This window comes from Tetrao urogallus (genome assembly GCF_951394365.1).
Source record: "Tetrao urogallus genome assembly, chromosome: 2".
Taxonomy (NCBI): Eukaryota; Metazoa; Chordata; class Aves; order Galliformes; family Phasianidae; genus Tetrao; species Tetrao urogallus.
In genome coordinates, this window is record NC_136814.1 from 76509640 (window position 1) to 76537210 (window position 27571).

A 27571-nucleotide genomic window follows, 5' to 3' on the forward strand; every position below is an offset into this window, starting at 1 on the left:
TGTAATGCATTAATCAGCATTACAATAGAGAAGATTATTAGCCTGTTGTTACAGCGAGATCAACGAAAATTGTGAGCCTGGACTGCTTTCATTCAATAGTGTGTCTTTACTGCCGTAATAGACTGCAGAGCTGCTTCCTTCAACGGTAGGATTACTGAGGCTGTAGAAGTTAACTGCATGTTTCAGAAGGTGCTCCAAATAAACAAAATATGCACAGAAAAATGAACAAACACTTTAAAGCTGAACTTTGCTTATCTATGGCTGCAAACAAGTCACTCCACAGTCAGGAAACTGACAAATTGCAATTTCTGTTTTCATTGAAAAAGACAATTGCTAACACAAGTACTACTGTGCTGAAATACTGAAGAGTTTGCAACAGATGCATGTAGTTGAGGTGTACAAGGATCAGTCACACAATTGCACTCTGCTTCTAAGGAAGAACATCTGTTGTCACAGAATTACTTGAATAGCGAGGTGAGGATTTCTAGTTGGGGGCAGGGAGGGGAGAAATATGTGGGAGATCATTAACAATGGTTACTGCCATCCCAGGGAAAGGAAAATAGGAACATTTTCATTAGTAACAGACACTGATTAGTCTAGGAGTTAAGCTTTTTAATTTTTAACTTATTTTATGTAGGTCTTCAAAGGTTAAGTCTCAGCCCCACCTCTCAGCCCCCCTCAGTGTTTTGCGCTGCTTTTGTAATGTCAAGTCTTCTCTTGCCAGGACTGTGGCTGGCACTGCACAGGCTTAAGTCATGCAGTTGTGGTATGCAGTTTCCCATTGTGTTCCCAAAACTAGGTAACAGTTTGTAAACAGTCATTGCCAGATACCCACCAAGTATCTGTAGTAACATAGTAAATCAAAGATCCTAATAGTAGATGTGGGATAGAGATGCTAGTGGAAAGCTGCTGCTCTACTGCTTGTGATTAAGTATTTATCTTAATTTCTGGTACAGCCATGTGCAAGTATGCACCTTTCTAATGTACAAGATCCAAAGCCATGTCTTCTTGTTCCCTTTCTCTGAATACACTGGTATCTTATTTCTTCTATGTAATGTCTAGTTGCATGCAGAGGACTCGTGCTTTAATAGATCATATCCATTTTTGCTTTCTTTTCTGATGCTGAAAAGGTCTTCATGCATGTCTGAGTGTACTCTTTTGCTCTAGAGGTACATAAAGACTCTAGAAGTTGTGCATAGCGTGCTGATGAAATTCTAACCTCTGAGATGGCTAGAGTATCTGTTTCTGGTGATATGGCTAGATTCAGTGTGCTTGACATACTATCTGTTAGCAAAGTATTTGGTAATACTTATTAATCTGACCCAGAAAAATGAACTGCCACAATTACCTTGTAAACCCACAAGCAGCAGTCACGTAGCGTTCTGTACCCCACAGTCATTTGGGATAAAGATGGGGAAGGGCTGAGGCATAGCTCAGGACACAGTTGTTGGAAAGGAGAGCCAGAATGGCATCACTGTCAGCTTGTACCACTCTAGCCTCAAAGATATTCTGTTTTTTTAATTTTTAAAATTTTTTTTATTTGCAGCTTAAGCACTGGATCTGCAGTTTGTCACTGCCATGGCCTGCAGCCTGGTGATCTGAGAGCTCGGCCATGCTGCAAACTTACTTGTCTTATTTGTAGCACCTAAAACTTTCCTTTTATCTCTTCTACAGACTTGATCCAAGCAACTAATGAAACAAATGTGAATATTCCCCAGATGGCTGATACACTGTTTGAGCGAGCAACAAATAGTAGCTGGGTGGTTGTATTCAAAGCCTTAGTTACTACGCATCATCTCATGGTTCATGGCAACGAGGTAAGCGGAAAGCTTACAGTGTTAGTTTTGGAAAGATATCTCTCAGAACCACCAAGGACCTGAGAAAAAAGGGCAAGAATAGTTATTTATGACAAGCAAGCTTCCAAACTTACCTTTAGCATTATAGTTTAAGTTGGAGAGGCCTTCTGATTATCTGCATTCTCATTTATATAGCTGCAGAGTTAGAGCAAGGAACAGCATGCCTCAATATTGTGACAGAATTGATGTGCTCTCTGAACATAGAGCTATGCAGAATTAAAGACTACTTGGTGCTTCTGTCTATGATGAACAAAACCTAAGGAGAAGCTCTGATGCTGGTTTTGCATTCTTGATGGCCCATCTCATGTGTGTAGTGAAAGGTTCTGCTATTAATGGCCTTTTATGGCTTGGAAGACATTAGAGAATCAAAGTTGTTGTGTAGCACCATCAAAGTCTTGTGTGTAGCACCATCCAAATAGCCCTTTCAGTGTGACTGTTAAACTCTTCCTAGACCTGTAAATTCAATTCAGTAGCTTTCTGGATTGTACTGTCTTTGCTGTTGCTTTTTATTGACCTGGTTAAATTGATGTGTCTGTGCAAAACTAAAAGCATTAGTATGATTGTAAAACAGCTCCTTCCTGGCAATGTATAAAGTATCTTCTTGCAATGAACTTATTTGGTGCTGCAGTGTAAACTTTTTCCTCCTGTCGTATATTTTTGTTCCAACTTTAGGCCAACACTGATTTGTTTTCTGCAGTTGTTTCAGTCTGTTGGCCCTGGTTCTCAGTGTGAGACCTACTTGTTCTTAGGCCCTCAGCTTGGCTGAAACTGAGGGCTGGTGGTTCAAGAAGTTGGGACATGCTGTTTTGCAAGCAAATAAATCTTAGCTATTCTTACTGCTCCTTCCTCTTCGTTGACATTTTGTATAAAATCTATTTTTACGTATCCTATGCATTAAGATATTCAGTAGAGATTCAGGCTAAATATAATTAATCTTAATTGGTGGAAAAGTTTTTGAGAAAAATACAGTAGGCTACTACAGAAATCTGGGTTTTCATGTGTGTTTACTGGTACTAGGCTAGTAATCTTCTTGCTAGGAGGTAGAAAGTCTGCAGATATAGCCTGTGATAAGAAATAACTTTGTGTTGCAGAGATTCATTCAGTACCTGGCATCTAGAAACACATTGTTCAATCTGAGCAATTTTCTGGACAAAAGTGGATCTCATGGTAAGCCTATTCTTGTCTGTTACCTTAATAAGATCTTATATAAGATACTATTGTTAATTTACTTCTCCATTCATAAGAAGCAAATAATGTTAAAAGGCTTCAGTTATACATTTTTAGAAGTACTTAATACAGGAGCTCAAGTGAAATAAGAGCTGCAAGATCATTTCAAAACAGTGTTTCTCAGTTTCTGCAAAATCCTCATTCAAAAAGTAAAACTATGAAATTCCATAAAAAGTGCTGGATGCTATCCGCTTAACTCCTCTGTGAGTCAAAGATAAAATGAGCAACTTATTATATAATGGTTTTTTGTATTTTACTCAGTCCCAAATGGTAATTAGTTTAGGGACACAGTGCTTTTTAACATTTGTCTGCAAGTCTTTTGTTTGCAAATAAACAAACCAAAAAAATGACACCAGAGGATTTATCTAGATCTGTTTTGAATAGTGAACTTAAAAGGCTCAAGGAAGAAATTAAGTACTTGCTTCCTCTGAAGTTTGTCTAGTGTGCTTTTCTAGTTTGGTTTTGAATTAATAGTGAATCTTATTTTTTTTCACTTAAAGAGGGAAAAGCTTGTTTGATGGTGGCTCTTCTAGAGAACAGGAAAACATAGTTCTTCAACTGTTATGGATATTAGTAGAACGTATGCAGAATGCATGGTTTCTAAAGTAATAGGCAAAATAAAGCAATACCAAGTTTGTCCATCTCTTATCGGAGGCATGTGACACCAAAAAGACTTGATCATCTTTTAGAAATGATTAAAAAAAAGGGCAAGAACAAAGCCCCAGAATAGTAAACCTCTGTTTGTCAAGCTGAAACAGGGTTTTCACATTCAGTGGTAGTGGTATTTAGCAAATGTGAATTCTGTCCAATGCATGCTTTTGTGTACATTGCTGCTCTTTAAACTTCAATTGGAGTTTCACAGTTAGCACATCACTGTGTCATAGACAGTATGGCATCAGGAATTGTAGTAATAAACCTGAGTTTGCAGAGATACTTAGTATTGGAAAGGAAAAATGCATGTGATTATGAAGTTGTGGAATGTGGATTTTAAGGAAGTAACAAAAAAGGGGCCAATACTGAAGAGGACAATCAGTTACTTTCTGTACACATTTCAGTAATTTAAAGAAGAAACTTCATGAGAAAAAGAAGAAGGTTACACTGTAATTCTGTTTAGAAATTTTCTATATTGGAATGTCATTGAAATTTGAGGCTTTTTGCAAATGTACCTTGAAGATCTCAGGTGTAAAAACTTCATTAATGGGAATTTTAATTTGAGGTAAATCTTTATCTTGGAAAATGTGTAACAGTTAAGCATAAACTTTCTGTTAAACTGGCTTTTTTCATGTTTACAGAGAGATAACTAATTTCACCTCTAAGTAGTGTCACCCCATAACTGTGGTGGAGCCACTGGCGGGTTTCCACAGGAACCACCCATTTGTGAATTGGGTGCATCAGTTTGTAGTAGAGAGTAGCAGTAGATTGCTTTGGTGCTACACTGCTGGTTTCTTTCTTCAGAAGCAAGAAGATGTCATACAATGCAAAATTAAACGTGATTTTTTTTTTCACAGGTTATGACATGTCCGCCTTTATAAGGCGATATAGCAGATACTTGAATGAAAAAGCATTTTCCTACAGACAAATGGCATTTGACTTTGCAAGAGTGAAGAAAGGGTAAGCAAAATTTAGATATGTAAACTGATTGGATTGCCTGACCCGTAAAAATCTGCTTTTGGCATTATGCTTAATTTTATTTTCTTAATGACTTCATTCTTCACTTTTTTGTTTAGCCCCAATGAGACACCAAAATGGCTGAATTTCTTAGGCATTTGTAATTGATTAAAATTACACAAGGCGAAGAGGAAAGACTGTGGGTACTAAGGCAAATATTGAAGACTGCCCTAAGATGCCCTGCGGAACTGGGAGCTTTTAGTGCTAGGAATTAAATCAGGCTCTTATTAAATTGTGCTGCAGGGAAACTGCATTTAGAATTTTTAGAAGGAAATACTCTGAATCTATATTTAGGATGTTTCATTACTCTCCAGATAATTTCCGTAAGAAAGATGACGTATTACAAAAGAAAATTCAACTGAATACATAAAATTCTGAGTAGGCTACATAGCAAACAGTCGTAAACCAATCAGAACAAGGCTGTAAACTGCTGAGTTGTTTTTCCTGCGAAAGTTGTGGTTTTAAAAAAAAGAAGTGTGATATGGCACAGAAAATAATTTAACCATACTCAGAGTAGTGAGTTGGTATCTGTCAGAATATTCTTTTGCTCTCTAACTGGGTGATCCATAGCTTCAGATTATCTTTTGAAGCATTAGCTACACTGCAAGTGTCTTAACACCCACTGCATATGCAGTTTTGTTGACTGCATACTAAAGATATTTATTTTAATGATGAGTTACATACAGGATTGCTCCAGCAGTTTTAGTGTAGTCTGCAGCTTTGGGCTGCTAACGCAGACATCATTGCTTCGTTTTCCTCTCCTGCTGTTTTAAACTAGGAGACAGTCTAAGGCCTACTGTAACTGTTTTTGCTGCGTGGCTTCATGCCATTCCAGTAATGCGGACCAGAGTAATCTCTTGAACCCATCTGGAATATGAATCATTAAGAACTTTGTGACATGAAGGATAATAGCTAGTGGGATTGGTATTACAGGTAGGCTTTGATCCAGCAGACCACTTTGATCCTGCAGTCCTAAGTTTCCTTTGACATGTGGTACTTTAAAATGCTTCAAGTTACATAAATGTAAGTTTGGGTTGCTAGACATCCTTCAATTTCTGCACTGTTATGTGTTTCTGTAGAGCCTTTCTGTTCATTTTGTTTCTGGTTCTCAAGGTGCCTCAGAGAGTAACGTAAAATGAGTAGGAATGCTGACATGCATTTGCAAAGAGGAGACACCATACCTATCAGTGATCAGAATGGGTCAATACCTAACAGTTGTTGAGTGCATTTGGGTATTTAGCAATAAAAATCAGCGTATGTGGAGACTACTCTAAGCCTCTGAGCTGCAAATAAGAGGTGCTACACATCCATGACTGCTAAGTTATCCAACTGGAATAAAAGGCCAGCACCACTAAGACAGTTCAAGATCAGTAATATTGTTATGAAAGAGCAATAGAATTAATAGAGGAAAGTGTGCTAATGTAAGGAGCTCTTAGCAACAATTGCCCAATTTAAGTTATTGACATGCATATATTGTGGTATTTGATGGGAAAAAAAGCAGCCTGTAGAAGTATTTTTTGTCTTTAGTGACCATAGATATATCATTAAAAAGTACTCTTAGCAATAAATGTTCATTAGTTATTCATAACAAAGTTAATGCACAAGCACTATCAATTCTCTGAGCACTTCCACAGCAGTTATTTCTTGTCAAGTTATTCAAACTCTTAAGCAGCTTTAAGCTTAAGTTTAGGCAGCAGATAGGTTTGAGGAGAGGAAGAGGAAACACCATGGCTTCTAATCTGTATTCTCTCTTGCAGAGCTGATGGTGTAATGAGGACAATGGCTCCTGAAAAGTTGCTGAAGAGTATGCCCATACTACAGGCACAAATTGATGCACTACTTGAATTTGATGTATGTATTGAAGCTGACCCAGCTTTAACACTAGCCAGTGATTTAAAATGCTGCACTGTAATTAACACATTTCACATTGTAGGTAATGCTTTACTTAATGTTCCCAGTATGTGAGCAAAAAAATCCAATTTCAGTGTCCCGCTGAGGCAGACTGAGGTGAAAAGTGGTACTTTCCTATATGCCTAAATGCAGGTGTTTTTTTTTTTTTTTTTAGAGGAACAGAATGGGAAATGAGGGCTGTTTAGGAATTTTGATTGAGAGTGTGAACTTTTATCTCTTGCATCAGTGAGGGGAAGAAATGGAACAAAAAAGGAGACTGAAAAATCTTTTTTCTTTCTTCTGGTAATCAGCTTCTATTAGAGGGGAAAGAAGAAAACATTAAGTTACCACATGTGCATTGTTTCACTCCTTAAAACCTTCATCTAGTTTTCAGTTGTAAGTGAACTGATTAACTTTAATCTAGTCTATTCATTGAAATGTGTCTTCAGTATATTTATAGCATTGTTAATGTTGATGGGGTTATTTATCTGCTTTAAGGATAAAACCAGGAGTAAATTATAGGAGGTACACTATAGTATTGCAGAGAGATCGTTGAAGGAATAAATCTTGAAGTTGTTCTGTTCTTGGTGAGTGAAAGGACACGTTCCCAGGTGGAAGACAAGGCCCGCTCCAGCTTTCAGATGAAAGCCTTAGAACTACACAGTTTCGCTAAGGTTGTTTCTCAAGCAGCTTAGGAATTATGATGGTGGTCTACAAAGAGGTTTTTTTTTTCCTTTATACAAGCAGTTATTTTCTGCCCAAGTTAATATGAGAACTGAAAGAGTCTTGACTACATTAATCTAACTGTATTACCTAGGAGGCTACTGAAGCTTTGTTAAACACTGTTATGAACTGATGCCTTTGGTCCAGTTTCATTAAAGCTTTTTTTAATGTCTCTGCCTTCTACCTGTTTGTGAAGGAGTCAGGGGTAAGAGTTGATAGGAGTACTCTTCTGTTATAATGGTTTGTGTTGAAATGGAAAAAGCAACCTGTGGTCTATTAACTGAAACAGAAGCAACCTCTGTTTAGTTTTTTTCTATGTAAATTTGTATTCAGTGCTTGATCCCATCTGTAACAGCATCAGATATATGGTACTAGCTAAAACTGCTGCTTGCATTCAATAAATATATTGTAACTAACTCTTATTTTATTTGTAGGTTCATCCAAATGAACTGACAAATGGTGTCATAAATGCTGCATTCATGCTTCTGTTTAAAGATCTTATCAAACTTTTTGCGTGCTACAATGATGGTGTTATTAACTTACTAGGTAAGTAAGCCAGCGTTGATATTTTACATACTATGAGCAAATAAACAAAACCTGAAGCAGATTTGAAACTCCTTTTTTATGTTTTACTTAACTTTAATTTAAATGATAATTATTCTTCTCCATTCTATTTTGAAGTGAGAAGTGAGAGATGACTTTAAGCCTTAACCTATGATCTTAGTTCATCTGAGGCTAGGTTTTGATACACTGTTAGAATTGTACAGTTTATTTAAAAAGCGTTTCTGTATGTAAAGAAATATATAGTGCTGTGAGAGACTGCATAATATGTCCAATAAGGCTAGCAAAACAGCTTTTGCTATTTGTTGTTTTTTTTTTTAATCCAGATTATTCTTTCGGTTAAATATGCTATGCCTTACCTGAAGTAATATCCTCCTGTATAACATTCTTGATCTGTCTGAAAGGCCAAAGCTGGATCTTCTCTAGAGACTTACTTACAGTCAACCTACAAGCCCTGTGCAAGGCTGCAAACATGTTTAGAAATGCTCAGAAAGCTGGATGTAAGCAACAGCGTAACACACCTTAACCTTTGTTAAGGTTTTGCTGGTGGCTTTGTTATGAATGCTAAAACTGGGATTTGCCTTAAACTGCAGGAAATACCACTGACGTTGTAGAAAATAAGGTTCCACTACCGAAACCTCTGAGCACTTCAGCTGGTCTACAAAGATAGAAACTGAGATCACTCAGCCAGCGTAACTGACTAAAATCTGTGGCTGCAACTAGAAAAGGAAGAACCTGAGAACTTGTAAAAATTACACTGGCAAAAAGAGATTCCTGGATTGTAAAGCTCAAACACTGGTCTTGTATCCATGTTGTAAAACTTTCTAATGATAATTCATAAAAGTCCCAGGTATTTTGACTGAAACTATAGAATGGAAGCTGATGAGACAGATAAAAGTGTGTTGAGCGTAACAGCTGAGTTGAGATTTCACTGTCTACTGCTACTAAAAGTGTAAGTTCAGTTGAAATATGTGGCAGTTGTGCTTATTAATGGACACAGACCAACTTTAAGAAATTACTTCAGCAGGAAGGTGTTCTTTGCAGTGTCCTTTGGAGTTCTTTGGAGTTAACACAACTTAGGAAAGGAAATCAAAGGAAATCTAAGTATCCTTAAATGCTTTGATTTTTAAGGTTGGTAACTACTTTGCCTAGTTATTATTCATCTTTAAATAGTGGGTTTACATCACACAGTGCTATAGCTCCTTGGGGTGGAGTTTTCCAGTCTGTGTAATTCTTAGGCATCTCAGTAGATTCTACTTCTGAATTCTCTAAGACTAGGAACACTGCTAGCTTAGTGTCCAGGTAGAAAAATGTTAATGGAATGCAGTATTCTTGAAACATGACTTTCCTGAAAACTAGAGTTGCTGATGAATGCAGGCCTACTGTAAAATATCTTAACTGAAATTTGCCAAATTATTTCTCTAGAGAAATTTTTTGAAATGAAAAAGGGACAATGTAAAGATGCTCTTGAAATCTACAAACGATTTCTTACTCGAATGACCAGAGTATCAGAGTTTCTTAAAGTTGCAGAGGTAAGTGACTTCTAGTCTTCTGGAGTCTGGCACTTAAGTATTTTGTGAACTATTTTAGCCCTGATATAAAATATTAATTGTGCTTGTTAAGCATCTGACTCACTATATATAACTGTGAAGCAGCATAGAAATTCTTGGATCTGCTTATTCAGCTCTTCTTGAACTAGTAAGCCCTGCTTAGGCTTTCTGCAAGTCTCTGCTGTGCAGCAGCCTCAATTTCCTGCTAATGTATGTTCAGTCATAGTGGTATTTCTTGGAGGTGCATAATATGTGCTTCTAGGGCAGAGTTGAACATCAGAGAAAAATGTGGTGATCATGAAAAAAGCATAATGATTTCATAAGTCTTACTGTTAAGTCTTTGCAGCTAGCTACAAGTTAACTGCAATGTGAAAATTTCCTGATTTTGATTCTTCTTATCATTCTCTTCTGTGGATAATACAAATATACGTGGTTAATTTGTTCTTTTGTTGGGCCCTTTTGTTGGTAGTAGTTGGCTCCTTGGCACAAGACACACATTTTCCATGTTTCATGCTTCATTATAAAGGGCAGCAGTAATGAGCTGAATAAAATGTTTCTTTACTAGTTTATTTAACTGTTTATGAAGGAGCCTGCTAGACTCTTGAACTCATGTAATGCCTGATGTGAACACTGGACTTGAGAGAGTAGTAGCATGAAGACTTCAGACCTCTGAGCAATACTTCAGGCACTATAGGTCAGCTTTACAGAACAGGGGTTATATTGGCTACACTTCAAGATTACTAGATGCAGCGAAGCCTGTGCTTCTGCAAAACCTAAACCAACAGGCACTTTGAAGAGCATAGGTAAGCAACAGGGCAGCTAACAAAAGCTTGCAGATTGCATCTTGATTTGAAAAGCTAGGAAGAAAGGTTGGAAAAACAACATGACTGGAGCTTAAACATTTTTATAAGTGTTGTCTTCTAGGATTTGCTCAGTGGGTGAATTTTAGAGAAAATTGTTTGGGGATAGTCAGGCATCTGGATAAGGTGTGTTTGGTAGTTCACTGATGCTGTCCTCTGAGGCAACATTAGATGACCAGAAAGTCCTGTCTGATTTGCAGTAGGGAGCATGAATTTTACCAAGGTGGAAGAGTTAATAATGTGAGTTGATAAAGGTGATGGAATTAGTGCTGGAAAGATAGGGACATCTGCATGTGAAAACATTGTAGTCTTTTTCTGTAGACAAAGTGCATTACAGCTTGAAGTGTGTACCACTGTTCTATCAAGATTAATATCTGCTGTGATGGAATAATGTGCTTACGTTTTACCTCCTTTTTTAAAAATCCACAGCAAGTTGGCATTGACAAAGGTGATATCCCTGACCTTACACAGGTAAGACTCTCTTGTAATCTTTCTGGTCTGTGTAATTAACATTTAATAATTAGTAAGTGCACCAGGAATTTAAATTTATTTACAGGAAATCAATATTTTCAAGTACTCCAAATTTGCAAATAAGAAAAGAACTGTCAAAAGCTGTTTATGAAGACTAATATAAGTAGATTAATGTCTTTCCTGATCTCTTCTAACCTGGAGCTGATGGGTGAGCCAGGTTGCTCTTTCCTTGCTGAAGGACAGATTCTCACAGTTGTAGAAAATATTTGTCTGTGACAACAAATTACATGAATGTTGTGATCATGATTGCTTCATAGTCTCTCTGTGTCACTGTAGTGGTCCAGAGATGAAATTTGGAGCAGCAATAACATTCCTGTCTCAGTCTAGGTACAGCAAACAGAAGTCACAATTTCATTGTGGAACTGTCAGTATACAACAAAACTTGCACACCAAAATTTGCCAGTGCTGTAGTTGCTTGGATTCTGTTGCGCTGGCACATTTTCAATGGGCTTTGTGTTTAATGTGAATAGGATATTTACGTGGAGAAGAGGATACCTACAAAGGAGTTTGGAATTTTGGTAGTTTCAGTGCCAATAAAATAGGAACAGAAGCAAAAATGCATAACAGTTGTAAATCTTAAGCATTCATAACCCGTAAATGTTAAGTTTTGTAAAGCCTCTAGAAAACCTGGTTTAAATTGACATCCAAATAGTGATTCTCTTTGGTAAACAAAACAAAACAAAACAAAACAAAACACTTACTAAATCTGAAACACAGATGCCATGTGAAGGTGAAGAATTTTATTCTTTATAGCCCTGTAGCATCCCATAATTTCTACCCACTCTTCTTCAAGTGCGGAAACAGAGTTTTAATAGTGTTTGGAATGTGAAACTCAGTTCTGAAGTAGCTAAAGGAGGATGTTCAGTCAAATTTGTAACTAATGGGCTCTTTTTTAAAACAAGGTCGTATGTTAGTCATATATTAGTCATATACCAAGTCCTTGAACCAGAAGAAGTCATCTTAAGTTGGATTAACAAAATATGCTTTATCTGCTCCTGCTTTTGTTGCATCTGTCTAGACGAAAGGCTGCCTGCTAGAATGCACAAGCCTTACTCCACACTCCATAGTCAGTTGCTACAGTTGGTTAGTTAATATTAGTTGCTGCTACCTCTGTTTCTGAGGCCTGTCAGTGGAGGTTTTTAGTTACTTTTGTATCTGTTACTGAGGTATATATCACCTCAAGTATCAATATTTTGACCAAGAGTAGCCGTTTTTTGGGCCAACTGGATAAACGGATGGCTGACTAGTGTTGCCGGAACGTGCTCCTCAGGCAGGCACAGGAAGCTGACTGCTAATTTAACGCATTTATTATGCAGGGAACTGCATAATAAATTATTCCGGGATTGATAACTGCCACACATGGCTATTTGATAGCAAACCTAAATCTCAAACTATCCATCATAGCTGTGTTCTCCTAAAAGCTGTCTGGAACTTGCTTGCTGAAGCTCATTTGCAACACTCTAGATTCTGCAAAGACCTAGGCAGTGCATTTCAACGAGAAGAAAGTAAAAGGTGAATAATAATAAAACTGAATTCCAATTAATAAGTTTTATATATAATTACATATAGTAATTTCAGCTAACAAAGTTGAAATATCAGTGGTATACCTGAATTCCTAAGAGAAACAGTAAAACCACAGTCACAGAATGGCTTGGGTTGGAAGGAACCTTAAAGCCCATCTAGTTCTAACCCCATGCCTTGGGCAGGGCTGCCCCTTACCAGCTTAGACTGCCCAGGTCACCATCCAACCTGGCCTTAAATGCCTCTAGGGATGGAGTACCCACAGCTTCTCTGGGCAGCTGTGCCAGCGCCTCACACAATCTAAAGACAAAATTTCCTCCTGACATCTGATCTTAATCACACTTCTGAGTTAAAGCCATTCCCCCTAGGCCTATCCTTATCAGACCAGTAGTCAGTATTATTCCACAAGAAATTGGCTATGTTGACATTTGATGTGCCTGAATATATTCTAAACCAAGAAAGTGGTTACAGTACTGAAATAGAAGTTGATAGTTGTCATCTTTGAACTTTCTGGTTTGGCTGCAAGGTTTTGGAAGCTGAGGAGGCATCTTGGCACTTAGGCTTATTTTCAGCTATAAGCAAATATTGAAATATGGCAGTTTTCCCCCAGATAGCTAGTGGGTAACCCATAGCTATAGTTCCCCAGTGATGCTGGCCAGCAGATTAATCTAACTGAAGCAATATCCAGAGGAAATTAAGTGATGTTCAGAGTCACAAAGAGGATACCAGGCAATATTTAACTTCTGAAGTAGGTAGAAATTTTTCTAAAGCTCCTTCTGTTAATTCTGCTTGCTAGATGAGTTTCATGTTTTCTTGTCTTTTTCTGAAACCTGTAAGTAATGTATTGAAAAGATAATTAAATTGTGTAGTGCTACAGTTCGTAAGAGAAAAAAAAAGTAATGCTTTTCTTAAAAATATTTATTTATTTATTTTTGAAACATAGCATTTTGCTTATCTGGCTTACAGGCACAGTTTGTTTCTTGTGCTGTAGCCTTATTAAATAAATAGAAGTCTGAGTCTCCTCATCCGTTAATGAAAGACTTAGTAACAAGTGTTCTTCAGGGGCAAGAAAAATGAACAAAGTCATTTGTTTTTAGATAAATTCTTTATTGTGCATATATTCTTAGAATATGAATAGACCTGCCTATGAAATAGTAGTAAAGGTTCAGATGGTGCTGCATTGTGTATGTACATGAGATGTATTTGAAATCAAGCAACTAGTTAAGGATTTTTTGGGCATTTAAAATTTTTGCTTGTGTTAAAACTTACCTTACCACTCAATTTAATGTCCAAATTAATATAAAAACACTACAAATACAGTTAGCATAACTACTGCATAACCACTAGGTACTAAGTGTCCTGAAGCATCCACATTAGGCAGACAACTGGTTTTCAGCATAATGTACATACAAGCAGTAGAAAGTCTGTTTGCAAGCCAAGCAGACAGGCTGGCTTGCTTGCTTGCTTATTTATTTATTTATTTATTTATTTAAAATTCATGTGTATACCCTGGAATTAAAGACATTATTTATGAAAAACACCATAGGTTTTGCTGTCAGGAGTTCTGGTTGATCTGAAACACTCTGATAAAGAGAATTCCCCTCTTAAAGACAGTACCAGTGATGAAACGGTAACCCTGATGAAATACTTCACTGTTATGCTCTGCTGTATATCTCAAGGGTTTCCTTCTTGTGTGTTGATCTTGTAGAATTCTACTTATCTGGACACTATTTTTATATTGGGGTAGATAAGTGCCCTGTCATTTGTATTTATAACTACTTTTCTTAACTACCATTGTAACAGCAAGTGCCTGCCTGGGGATATTACCAATGAAGAGGTTGCTTAAAATAAAACCTAAGATCAGGGAGTCTAGTAAAATGCTTGGTTTCTGTCAATGTCCAAAGAAGTAATCTTGCTGAATTTTGACTTACCTGCTGGGCTCAGTAATCTGTGCCTAGTTTTGAGAAGACATAACTGAAAGTTGGTATTGGGATGTTGGGAGTATTAAATCAATGATTTTGGGGGCATTGGAACAATCTTTTAGCTTGTTTTATTTAGATGGTGTTAAGTGATGTGTTGGAGATCTCACTAAAACCAGAACTGAAGGAATGACCTTGAATGTATTATTCTTATACTTGACCCTGTGGATGCCTGTGCTGTTGTCAATGTTTAAAACTGACTCAAAGCATGGTGAGCACATCCTGGATTCTGGCTGTAGGCTCTGTTTGGTAAAGTGAAATGCTTTCCCTCTGCAAATTTTGACACAATATTATCTCTCAAAATCTCTTTACCTGAATACCTATAGCATGGAAATCCACTAGTTTCAGTGTTATAATAACAGCATGAGTGTGCACATGGTGAACTTCAGAGAAGTTGTGCTAGATTTCTAGTACCATCAGGTCAAAGTAATCTTTTTTAAAAATGTGACTTTCTCTTTGCTTTCAAGGCTCCTAGCAGTCTTATGGAGACCCTTGAGCAGCATCTGAACTCACTGGAAGGAAAAAAACCTGGCAACAAGTAGGTACATGTTTTGAGAACTTTCCTCAAGGCAGAATATTGACAATTTGAGACTAGCTAATATTTAGGTTTGCCTCCCAATCTCCTTTAGCTGGAAAATAAGCTGTGGTAAGACTTGGCTTTTCCTTTCCTCACGAAGTTGTCTTAATGCCATCTGTTTTTCTTACTGGGGTGGGGGAGAGATACTGAACAGCTCAGCACTTTTCATAATGAAGTAAAATTAGCTGTGAAGCTGACCCGGAAGGATCTATTTTCCTCTGCTGCCAAAGGTTTTATTGTTAAAATTGATTTGTTTTCTAATGGCTTTGCATCCTCTTACTAGATGCTTGTCATGGCTAACTCTAGGAAGGATTAAGCTAAAATTTTGTTTTCTCTCTTGCTGCTGCTTCCCTTGCAATTTAGTGAAGGGTAAGTACATATGTTTACATATCACTTGCATGCAAGCATGGTTTTGGAGCTTTTTTTGTTTTGTTTTTAAGATGGCTTGAACAATTAGATACCTCATGAAATTGTACCCTAAGCTATTTCAGTCTTAACTCTGAATCTTCTAACCCATCCTACAGCTCATGTAATGCATCCAATTCAATTAACTTATAGGATGGATGCAAGCTCAATACAGGCACAATTTTTAACTTCAGCTCCTCTTTTTTAAATTAGCACCATTGTAATTCTTCATTTCTTAGATCAAAGCAGCTCTAAAAATGCTTAGCAGTATTTTCATACCTCGTGATAATGAAAGTAAACAAATGCACTGACATATATTCTAATTTATGACTAAAGCTCTATGGATTAAGATTGGTGTGAGTATTCTTGCATGTGAGAGAATTCTTAGTTTGGGACTTTCCTACTCTTTCCCTACTTTCAAACATTATTTTAAAGTGTCCCTGACTTTCTTTAAAGAACAGACTTTGGAAATTGGCTGATACATTCTCAGAAGACTCATTTTCGATAACTGCTTCCCTATTGGTCTTATTCTGCTACCCTTGCAGGATTTTATAATATAGCTATATTTTGCCCCAATAATTCTTTTCTACTGACTTTTGTAGGCCCTAAGGCAAGACATTTGCATGCATCTCTGCCTTTCTTCCATTAAGTAGAACTTGTTTAAAAGGCAGAATAATCCAGTGATACCAATTAACTAAAAAGATTCATTTAAGCTTTGAAGTAACAATTTGCATTCCTTGTCTAAATTGACACATGAAGTCTGAGAAATGGAGAAGGCGTGCAGTTGTAGAGATCTTCTCACAGCTGTGATGCTTAGTTTTTGGTCTTTTTGCATGTGTTTTAAGTACAAGAAACAAGTTTGCAAAAGTGTACTTATCTCAGCCCCCTTTTTCTTCCCCCTAGATCTGGGGCTCCCTCTCCTCTGAGCAAGGTAAGTACTGCCAATTGCTGTACTCATTAATAATGAGTACAGTATGATATAACGAGTTTGTGTGATGTAACATAAAGGCATGAAGTTTTTCTTTCCTAATTTGTTTTTTAGGCTTGGTCACCTAGACTGTACCTGAATGACAAAGTTGCATCTTTAGATGGGCTTGTAAATAACAGCTTCATAAAAACAATTTGGTGATCTGCAGGGAGATGCTGCTTAGACCAGTGCAGGATGCTAAGCAGCTTTGCTGGGGGTTGATGGTCATGTTTTGTGAAAGCCTAAGATACTCATACCTTTATCCCAACTTTTTTTTTTTTAATCTTCATCAGTGAGACAATTGCTCTGTTCTCTTTCTTCTCCAGATTCTTCTCTCCATGTTCAGCTTTTTATGAGAAAATGCTGACTCTTTCTCTTCCTAAAAATGTATATCGTTTCAAACTATAATCTGATATACCTACTTTAGGAATTCTTTATTAGTGTGACTGCTCACTGTAAAGCTAGACTTGCCAGTGAAAACAGCTTGGTTAGAGTGTCAGATAAACTAATGAGCTTTACAATGTCAGTAATACTAGTTCCTGCTGTACCTGAATAACCACTGCATGTCGTAACTCCATGCTTAATAACAAGAGTTGTGTAGGAAGAACTGAATGCAAATTTCTGAATCTGAAGGAGAAGGCTGTTCAACCGTTGATTCTAACCAAAAGCTCTTCAATATATTTCCAAAAGCCCGTAGGTTGTTTTTAAAAAGGGCTTTTTTCTAATACTGTAGCAATTGATGAAAGTTGATGAAAACATTGTAATCACACACAGAATCATACACAGTATCACCAAGGTTGAAAAGCTCTCCATGATCATCAAATCCAACCGTCTGCTTACTACCAATATTTCCCCACTAAATCCTGTCCATCTGTACTACCTCTAAACACTTCTTGAACACCTCCAGGGATAGTTGACTTCACTACCTCCACGACCAGCCTATTCCTGCACCTGACCACTATTCCAGAGAAAGCATTTTTCCTGACATCCAACCCGAATCTCCCCTGGTACAACTTAAGGCCATTCCCTCTAGTCCTATTGCTAGTTACACACGAAAAGAGACTGACTCCCACCTTGTCACAATCTCCTTTTGGGGAGTTGTGGAGAGCAATAAGGTCTCCCCTGAGCCTCCTCCAAACTAAACAATTCCAGTTCTTTCAGATGCTCCCCATAAGACTTGTGCTCCAGAGCCCTCATGGCTTTGTTGCCCTTCTTTGGACACACTCCAGGGCCTCAGTGTCTTTCTTGTAGTGAGGGGCCCAAAACTGGACACAATAATAAAGGTGCAGCCTCACCAGAGTTGAGTACAGAGTGACAATCACTTCTCTGCTCCTGCTGGTGGCACTATTTCTGATACAAGCCATTGGCCATTGGCCTTCTTGGCCACCTGGGTGCACTGCTGGCTCATGTTCAACTGAGCATCTGCCAACAGCCCCAGGTCCATTTCTTCCACATAGCCTTCTAGCTTTTCTGCCCCAAGGTTGTAGCATTGCCTGGGCTTGTGGCCAAAGTACAGGATCCTGATCCGGCACATGATCTTGTTGGACTTCATCCCATTGGCCTCAGCCCAGTAATCTAGCCTCTACAGATCCCTCTAAAGGGCCTTTCTACCCCCAGAAAAATCCACACTTCCTGCCAACTTGGTGTCATCTGCAAACTTACTGAGGGTGCACTCACTTCCCTCATCCAGGTCATCAGTAAAGATATTGAACATGACAGGCCCCAGTACCAACCCCTGGGCAACACCACTTGTGACCAGTTGACAGCTGGATTTAACTCTGTTCACCACCAGATTCAGAAAGTGTTCTTACAACTTTAGGTAAAACTTCTCTATTTCTATGAAAACCAATCTAGTCTCAAAGGCTTGAGGAAAGTTGAGAAATCATTGATCTATCTCTTGTTAGCATACTGATTATGAGATGGCAGTATGGCAGATGGAAGAAAATTATTTCAAATTTGCCATACTTTTTTTATTTTTGAAAGCTATCAGAATGGTAAATAGTAATGAACGTAAGACTTGTTTTCCTTTTATGAGGAAAAGTATCTCTAACAAGCCAAGGGAACAAAGCTCATAGTATCTTTCAGAATTAAATGACATGCCTCAAGGAAATGTGATTCTTTAAGGGCACAGAAAAATTGCAACGTACGCTGAGTGTCAGCTCTTGCAACACTTAAGATATCCTTAAGGTCCAGAACAGGAGGTGCAATTAATACAAAATTATAGGCTGAGCTTTTTATTGTATCTTCCTGAGAACTTAACAGTTTGTGCTAGTAATAGTTCTTTTTCTTAAACTTTCTTCAGTCCGAAGGTTTGTGTATACACTTTGAACTGTTAAGATAGTTATCTTCTCCCACAAATTTTATCATTAGAATACTAAGGTACTGTTGTGAACTAGCTGGTATTTGATTTAATGGACAAAATGAGGGATCTGACATGTGCAGAAACAAACCCACAAATATACTTCGTCTCCAAAATGGTCTTAAAATTGATAGGAGGGAATTTGCTGATGAGCAAACTGTTTTCTTGAAACTTTCTGAGAATCCTTTGACACATAGGCACTGTTGGTTATCCTGGCTGGGATTTGAAAATGCAGATAATGCTCCTCCAGCTCATGGATCTGACTTAGCTGCTTAGACACTACTGAACCCAGAGGACTAAAGCTGATATGACGCTTGCTGCTGGAGTCTCCATGCACTCACAGCACCTACAGTAAGCATTTCCTCTTGAGTCAGGCATCACTATGTGGAGTCACTCTAGATTCAGTTTCTTGACTCAACCACGATTTTTGGGAGATCTTTCTTTGCTTGCCTCTGCCCAAGGGAAGATTTCCCCTGCCAGGAGAGGGATGTCACAAGCGTGTAGGCGTGCACAGCTCTGTGTGGTTAGGAAAAGAGGCACAGGAAAGCTGTTTTGTGCTGGTATAGGCATTAGAATTATCCCATGACCATACATCATACTTGTGCCTCTAGGAAGGAAACCAAATGTTCAGGTTTCGTGAATTAATAGCCCTCTGAAAATACAGCCCAATCTTCTTTGAATTCTCTCAAGGTGAGAACAGTTCACAATGAGAAGACTTAATGTTCAAATTGGACTTTATAAGTATGTGAATCTGTGCACCAGTTTGTGGATAAATGCTGGCATACTGAACACATTTAAAATATTTCTCCAGTCTTCTCCAGCCACAACTGTCACATCTCCCAATACTACTCCAGCAAAAAGCATTGATACGTCTCCTCCAGTTGATCTTTTTGCAACTGCATCTACAGCTGCTCCAGTCAGGTAAGTTGAGAAGCATATTTGAGTTATTGTGCTTGATGGTACAAACTAAAGTCACACTTGTAATGGGTAGCCTGCAAGATTTTGCTTACTTTACAGATAGTATCCAACAGTATTGAATGAAGTACACAATTCTACCAGTCTAGGTCATATATGAGTTCAAACAAACAAACAAAAAAAACATCCAAACAAGAATGCAAACTTTGCGTCTACCCTGATTTGCTGTCAGCGTAGTACTGATTTTGTACAGTTCTCAACATAACAGCATAAACTTAATGTCAAATAGATTGAAGTAATATGCACATCCAAAATAGTCTCTGCTAATCTTCTGTATTGCTTCTAAAACTATTGAATTAAGATTCCTTACTCTTGATATTCAAATCAGTTAATGAAGCACAGAAAAATATAGTGAATGTTGGGAGGTTGAAATAAAAAATAAATGTTAAATTCCAAAGAGGAATTTTGAACAGTACTTCCAAGTTAAAACTAGGACAGACAACTGTTGTTCATTGTAATGAGTAGAAATGGTAGAACTCTAAACATGTAAAAGCTCTGAGCTTGAACCAAAACTATGAAGATAATACTGACTTAATTGCCAAATTAAACACTTCATTGAAGAAAGGTCTTCTACAGCTTATTATTATTTAAATGTTCTAAATGAAAAAAAAACACCTTGTTTCCTAAGCAAACACTCAGATAGCTTTAGGCATCAATGTTTTACCAACTGCATTCTACCTAACAATTATTTATTGCCTAGAAATGCAGGTTTCTGACTTTCAGATATGGCATGAGGAATGGAGCTGTTTTCAGTTGCAGCAGTTATTTCCTCTGTTCTTAAGGGACACCTGGGTTTTTGAATTTGGGTTTGTTGGGTTTTTTTTGTTGATGGTGGTGGTGGCTTATATTTAAAAAAAAACTTTTTGGGGATTATCACAGCCCAGTGATGTCTCATAAATTTATTAAAATGCCATTATGAAGTTACGTAAATATGTTAAGATCCTATCCTAGGATGTAGTATGTTCTTTGGCACTCACTGCAGTTCCATTCCTGGTCACTGCTCTAAGACCTGGAAAAAATCTCTCTCTTAATAGTTCCCTCAGTCTTTCAGTCTAAGGATGGCCTTATCCAATCTAATTCCTGCAATCCAGACATGACTTTTTTTTTTGCACTTGACTGAAGTAGAAAAATTACTCCAGTATTTAATAATTCTCTTCCTTTTCTTGACAGCTCTTCCAAACCATCCAGCGATCTTCTGGATCTTCAGCCAGATTTTGCTGCTACTGGGCAAGCAGCTCCAGCAGCCCCTGCTGGAGCGACTTCTTGGGGAGGTATAGAAAACCCACTGTCAGCATTTCTTCTTGCTAACTCCCTCTTCTTGCTTGGCTGGCTGAACTGAAACCTATCCCTTTTCATACTAGCACAGGATGTTCCCAGCTCATTTTCTGTGTTCTGCTGACCTGACAGGCATGCATTCCATTGCAGCACAAAACTACTCCTTTTTCTAGGGATATGCATAATTGTATAAGCTGATTATAAAGGCCTGAATGCAAAGCTGTGGTTGGGGGGCAGGACTGTGTAACTATATGAGCAGGAAGTGATGGCTAAAGGTGAAGAGGTAAGGCAGACGCTTTAAAATAGTCAGGGAGATAGAACTAAAACTGTTCATTTGCTTCTTGGCAAGTTGTTTGGAGATATTAGCACTTCTGTTCATGAAGCAAAACACACAGACCAGTGGGGGAAAGATCAAAAGTATCTTTTAAAGCAAAAAATGTCTAAAGGATTCTAATGATGGTAAATTAGTTCTATTGTGAGTTTTACCTCTGACATTCCTTAACATAGTGCACTAGAAAACTTGCTTTTCTGTTTAGAACTGTAGTAAGAAAATAGAAGTAGAGGACTAGCTGTCTTCAAATAGGAACTGGTTCTCTGGAATATGACCTTTGTGGTACAGCACAGGCTGAACCAAGCCTGTTCCAGACAGCTTTAGCAGTGATGGTCTGAAGAGGACCACAGTAAATGTTAGGCAATGCTCACTGCTCTCCTCTTGTGGACAAGGAATTAGGCTAATAAATGATGATTTAGGCTACATAGTTGTAAATCTGTGGTGTAGTTGTAGACATCTTCACTCATTACAGCAGGAATACTGCACTGAGTCACCCTGACTCCGTTATGAATGCTAACGCTGGATACTAGTGACTTCTGCATTCCCTGTTTCTGTTCTCATCTTCAGTTCATTAAAGATATGTCTCCCAGCTGCCTCATCGTGAAAGTATAGCTATGTAGACCACGCTTTGCATATTTGTATTAAATCTGTGGGTTTTTTTTTTCAGAAGTGGCAGATTAATTAACTGAAATACAATTTTATACAGAAAATAAGACCAAAGAGTCATCTCTCCTAGATATCTGGGACTAATTAGTCCACATTTTTTAGCAGCTTCCTACTTATTTTCTCTGTAGTTATGCCCTAGCAGCCTGTAGTTACTTTTGTTGTCCTTTTCTATCATCCCCAGGTACTAGAAGCTTTTCCGTAAAAAGCTTTTCTGTCTAGTACAAGCTTTTCTGAGCTGTTCCAGAAGAGCTTAGGCCTCTTGGATAACTTTTTTTTTCTTCTTCAAGCAACTGTTCATTTGTGCAGAATAAATAGCCATTAAAATATTGATTCACATTGCAATTGAAAGCTGATGGTTTGGTTTTTGTTTTATGTTTTTATTTTTTATTTTTTATAAGGAACATAGGGTTTGGAGCTTAGATATTGTAGAAGAGGTTTTATGTGTGTATTCCTTTGAATTACTGAAAACTTCTAAAAATTGGTCAGTAATACATCTAGACCTCTTGCTCCATAGCAGAAGAGGACAGCAAACTTTTTTTCGTTTGGCTTGGATTATTACCAATCTTATCAACTATACTTCAAGCTTGTATTTCAGAATAGCATTTTGGTAACTTAGTAAGCCTCAAATTTGTCTGCTTTGCTGATGGCAGGAGTTCAGGTGTGGAAGACCTGTTATCACACTGGAATCACACCTTTTTCCTAAAACTTTTCAAAATATAAGGCCACTTCTGAAATATTGTATCCAGTTCTGGGCTCTTGTAGTCAAGGCAGACATTTGATAAACTGAAGGAGACTAGAAGGGGCTCTTAGCAGTGGCTTACAGCTATTTGAAAGGGAACTTGCAAAGTGGAACCAACATTTTTTTGGGAATGATGACTGGTTGTAATGAGAAGTAACAGAAACACATAGCTGTTTTGGAGGCTTATTACATTAATAAAACATTGTTTCATGTGGAGGATAGGGCAACATCAAGGCAGATCCTCTATGTACATGCTAAAGGAATATCCATTCCTGGAGATTTTTAAAGACCCAACCAGGAAAAGCCATGACTGCCTTGATCTGCTGTTGGCAGTAAGTCTGAGCTCAGACTGAACTAGATGACCTTAAGTTCCCTTCCACTTTGTGAGAATGTGTAATAGTGCCTTTCTGCTACTTGAGCTGCTTGCTCATCTGCAAAACAGTTCCTGCTCACAGGAAGTTAATGTAGGAGCTTGTGAGAAAGAACCAGTAAGGGGAGGAAGCTAGAAAAATTGCTGTAGTTCAGAACAGAGAATGTAAATACCACATACTTTAAGAGGAAGCATCAAACTGGCACCTTATATGTCACATAAATCTCAGGAATTCAGGTGGTCACTAACAAAAAAAATCCTTCTCAATCTTAGACTGAGATTCATATATTTATATTTAGTGGTGAATATACATTATGGTTGTATGTTAGGTGTATTTCTGAGTGCAATATGAATTACCTACCAAATGAACTGTAAATTGAGAGATCTACACTGCTATGGTAACAATAGACTAAATACAATACAATAAGAGTAAATACAGTGCTGGCCATACTGTGCTGGGCAAATATTATTTCACTTTATTATAACCTATAAAGTAACTGTATAACAAAAATGCATTGAAGAATAAGCTAATAGGAGGTAGAGGTTTGCCAACAGTTGTTTATTTCAGGTCTAGCTGTGAGGCATCCACCTGTTGTGCAGTAATGAGATACCAGAGTGCTGCATTTTTAATACACTGCTACACTTTTCAGAATGGTGTTTTGACTTACCTTGGCTTTTGAAGTGAGTCTCAAGTAGAGCTCTCCTAACAAACCAATTACTAAAATACATACGTCTTTTTTTTTTTTTTTTTTTTTTTTTTTTTTTGTGACCTTTTTAACAAGCTGTGTAAAATGAAGGCTAACTTATTAAGGTTAACCTCTAATTATTCAAAACTTTTTACTTCCTACATTTTTACTTTACCTATAGTGAAACATCCAGATGCTGTGCTGGTTCTTCAGCGCATTGTAGGTAAATGAACTCATGACCCTGTTAAATGTACAATGAACCAAGGAGAAATACTGAACTATTGATTATTAAATAAGGCCAAGCCACATATTTTTTTCAGATTTTTATACCTCACAGTTTTTATTTTGATATTCTGTTTTGTAGCTTTCTGTGTCAGGTTTTGTGTTTTTTTTCTAAATATATATGTAGGGAAAGTTTCCTCTGTCTGCCTGTGTGCTCAATCTGACTGGTATTAGCACTCATTAGATGGTAGAAAAGTCTATAACTAAAGATACTCAATGGCTTCTGAAAAGTTTATTAAGGAACCAAAGTTGGAACAAAGCCAGCCAGGAAGGGAGAACTTGTATGGTGGTGAACTGCACTCTAAAGTTTCTTGTCTGTGTCCTGTGGTAGCAAAAGGTAGGAGACCTTCCTGTCAGCTCCTATGGGCTACTGCTAGATTCTCTCTGCTGTAGTGTAAAAAACAGAGCAGTAGCTGTATGAAACAGTGATACATGATGCCTGCATGTGATTAACTTGCTGATTAACTGTGAAGGAATGTAGCAAATGGAATTTATGTGCTTATGCTGACATGAATAGAGATATTTAACAGAATGAGCTTTGGCGTGTAACCATAACATCTTGAATGTTAGAAAATCAAGTGCTGAAATGACATTTAAACTACACGTATCACCTAGAGAACAAATTTATCGCTAACAAACATCTTCAGTCTGGCAGTTCTACTAATTGGTCTGTTTCTTTACACTGCTGCCATTTTAATGGACAATTGCTAGACCTCTTGGGAGAGGGTGAGTAATATTTTTGATTTTTAAGTCTTCTGAATGTTAAGAGTCCTTATTAGGAGCTCTAACTTTTTGCAGTTGAGTGTTTGTGGTCTCTCTCCCTCTTCCCCTTACTTTTCCTGTTTGATCTTCATTATGTGGTTGCATATAGATAATCTGGCTGCACTTTCCGGTGTTACCTCTGAGCCACAGATTTCAGATCCATTTGCTCCAGAACCTAGTGCAACTACTGCTGCAACTACTGATACTACAACTACTTCATCTGCTGCTCCAACAACTACAACTATTACTGCTACCACTGCTGAAGTGGATCTCTTTGGAGGTTAGTTTGGTTGCCTAGTCCTCTGTGCCAACTCAAAAGGTAGATGAACAACAGAAGTTCAGCTATTTGTAACGAGACCTCTAATTTAACTCTACCAGTGCATGTGTGTTGGATACTAGATGGAACAGGAAATGTAAACTACCCTTTTGTTTGCTGTGCTGTTAGCTATAGACTTCTTTGCATATATTTAACTAAATGGAAATGGAAAACTGCATACACTTAAGACTGAGGTATATTATGTTAAACAACTAAGAACATTAATTTTCAAGTCCACATTGGGTTAAGCAGGCATGCTTTCCACATTATCCAGTAACTACAGTTTCTGGAAAAATAATTATTGCACTGGAGAAGATGGACATTTCTGCTTTTTGCATTTCTTACATGCCATGCCTGAGCTATTGTTTAATTTGGACTTTTCCTGTAAATACAATACTGAGCCAGCTGAAATGACTTCATTTCAATATTCTTAAATCTATGCTTTACCTTGCGTAGCATGACAGTAAATTGAAATGGCAATGAACTTGGTACTAAATGCCAATGATAAAATTGAGTTATAGGAAGCATTTTCCTATAGTTTTGTTATGCTCTTTTGGTCTCTAATCTTAGCTGCTAACCTTGAATAAGAATAAACCTCCCTCTCCACTCAGTATGTTGTCAGCTCACTTGTCTAATGAAGCAGAGGGCTGCTCAACAAGTGAGAAACTACTGTTTTTTTTCAACGTGGTACCAGCTCAGGTTTATGGAAAAATCTTTTGATCTACAAGCTACTAACATTCCCAACCATTCCATTTTTCTAGTTGTCTTATCCTATGAATCATACTTCCTGTGGCTCAGTGGATGTCAAGAATTAGTAGTAACTTACTTGGTGTAAAAACTTGGTAAAATACTTGGTGTATTCTAGAACTTTAACGTATGTTCACTGATTGGGTGTGTTTATCTGTTGGTTCTAGTTCCAGGATTGATACAGAGGTCTTGTACAAAAACAGTTTGACTATAAAGGCTTTTCCCAAAGACTGGAAGTATCTAGAAAAAGGTTTTGTTTTTTTTAAGACTGGCTTCAACAGACATCTTTCAGATAGCTCCAGTAAAATTGCTGACAAGCTCTGAGGAAGGAGTGGAGCTGGTTCACTGCTTCTTAATCCCTCCTTTTAAAAGGGTAGAAGAGAGTCTAGTGCCGCAGAATCAGGAAGTTCAGAAACCATTTGACCTGGCAGCAGTTTACGATACCACCAGAAGCAAGAATCTGACATTTGTTACTCTTGGAAGCTTGTTGCAGAGGCCAAGGCCTGATGAATTCATTGTTACATAATGTGCAGTGCTTACTTCTGGTGTGTTGGCTTTGGAAGGTAAGTCAGTCTTGGAAACAGCACTTTCAAATAGTATTCTTCATTTGGAATAGATGTATCACTTTTAAATGAATTGATAAAAATAATGATTAAAATAAATACATAAATAAGTTCTTAGTTGCTTTGCACTGTGTCTTGTCAGTGAGGTGCACTACAGGAAGGAGCAAGAACAGTGATCTCAAAAGAAAGCATGTGAAGAGTCTCCAAGAAGTGGCAGGGTAGGCAAAAGGGATAGAAAAAAGGCAGCAGAGAAGACAGAAGCAGAAGAGGAGACTTTGCAGGAATAAATTCTGACTTTTCTTCTTATGCATTACTACTGATATGGAGCTTGTATGCTACCTGTGACTCTGGCTGGACTTTGTCTTTAGGAAAACAGTCCTGTGTTACGTCTTTATCTAATGTATTCCTGGAAAGTAGGTGAGAAATGCAGGGTTGATCCACCATAGCTTCTTGAAGAATTCAGTCTGAATGATGGGTGAGCTTTCATTTAACTGGTCCCACTTAAAAATTCCCTATCTAGAGGCTGAATTCAGAGTGCAACTGGAGTCATTCTCAACAGGGAGAAATCTAAAGGTAGAGGAAAAGAAATATCTTGAAATGCTTTCCATCTCAGTGACAGAATTCAGACATAGTGTTTTTGGACATCATTGATGTGCTTTTGAATTAAATTTATTCTATCATGTAAACAGTGAGGATAGCAAATAACAGACTTTGGGCAAATGCTGAGCATTCAGATGATGTGATTAGGCAGGAGGACTGTGGCTTTCCCTAGTGAATGTCTCTTTCATGCTTGAACATGCATTCGTAGCGTATACCAAACTAATGTTTATTTTAAAAACTTGTATATTTATAAGATTCTTTCCTAACACTGAGCAAAGTGAAGTAAGTCCTGTTAGCTCACCAGAGGTTCTCCATATAAAAAAATAATAGAGAAAAAAATGTGTAAACAGAACATCCTTTTCACCTGCACACTTAGTTCTATGATCATTCCTGTGATTTTGACTTTCATACAGTTGTTCCAGATGTTACACATTACATTAGATGAGTATCAGTATCATCAGTGTGAAAAGCTTTTATCCTGTATTGATGCAGTAGCATCAAATAAAAAAGCTGGAATTTTTAAAATTACACAGACCACTCTCAGAAACATTTATTTTGCTGTGGACAGTACATAATGAAGCACTA

General features: G+C 37.6%; 1 protein-coding gene across 23 annotated transcripts in view; it reads left to right on the plus strand.

Annotated features, from left to right (window-relative positions):
* The window catches only part of SNAP91 (synaptosome associated protein 91), a gene marked incomplete at both ends in the record, with an annotated part of 67785 nt that overhangs the window by 16911 nt on the left and 23303 nt on the right, over nt 1-27571 (plus strand). For 12 of the 23 annotated variants that reach the window (XM_079532922.1, XM_079532903.1, XM_079532914.1 and 9 more), the window contains 13 exons: nt 1675-1817; nt 2948-3023; nt 4592-4694; nt 6509-6602; nt 7799-7910; nt 9351-9457; nt 10765-10806; nt 14834-14904; nt 16252-16279; nt 19486-19595; nt 20820-20920; nt 24710-24724; nt 24870-25040. In XM_079532922.1, the coding sequence (XP_079389048.1) occupies nt 1675-1817; nt 2948-3023; nt 4592-4694; nt 6509-6602; nt 7799-7910; nt 9351-9457; nt 10765-10806; nt 14834-14904; nt 16252-16279; nt 19486-19595; nt 20820-20920; nt 24710-24724; nt 24870-25040 (1173 nt within the window). The remainder of the gene's footprint in view (nt 1-1674; nt 1818-2947; nt 3024-4591; nt 4695-6508; nt 6603-7798; nt 7911-9350; nt 9458-10764; nt 10807-14833; nt 14905-16251; nt 16280-19485; nt 19596-20819; nt 20921-24709; nt 24725-24869; nt 25041-27571) is intronic. The other 11 variants (XM_079532924.1, XM_079532925.1, XM_079532907.1 and 8 more) reach the window with 5 other exon arrangements.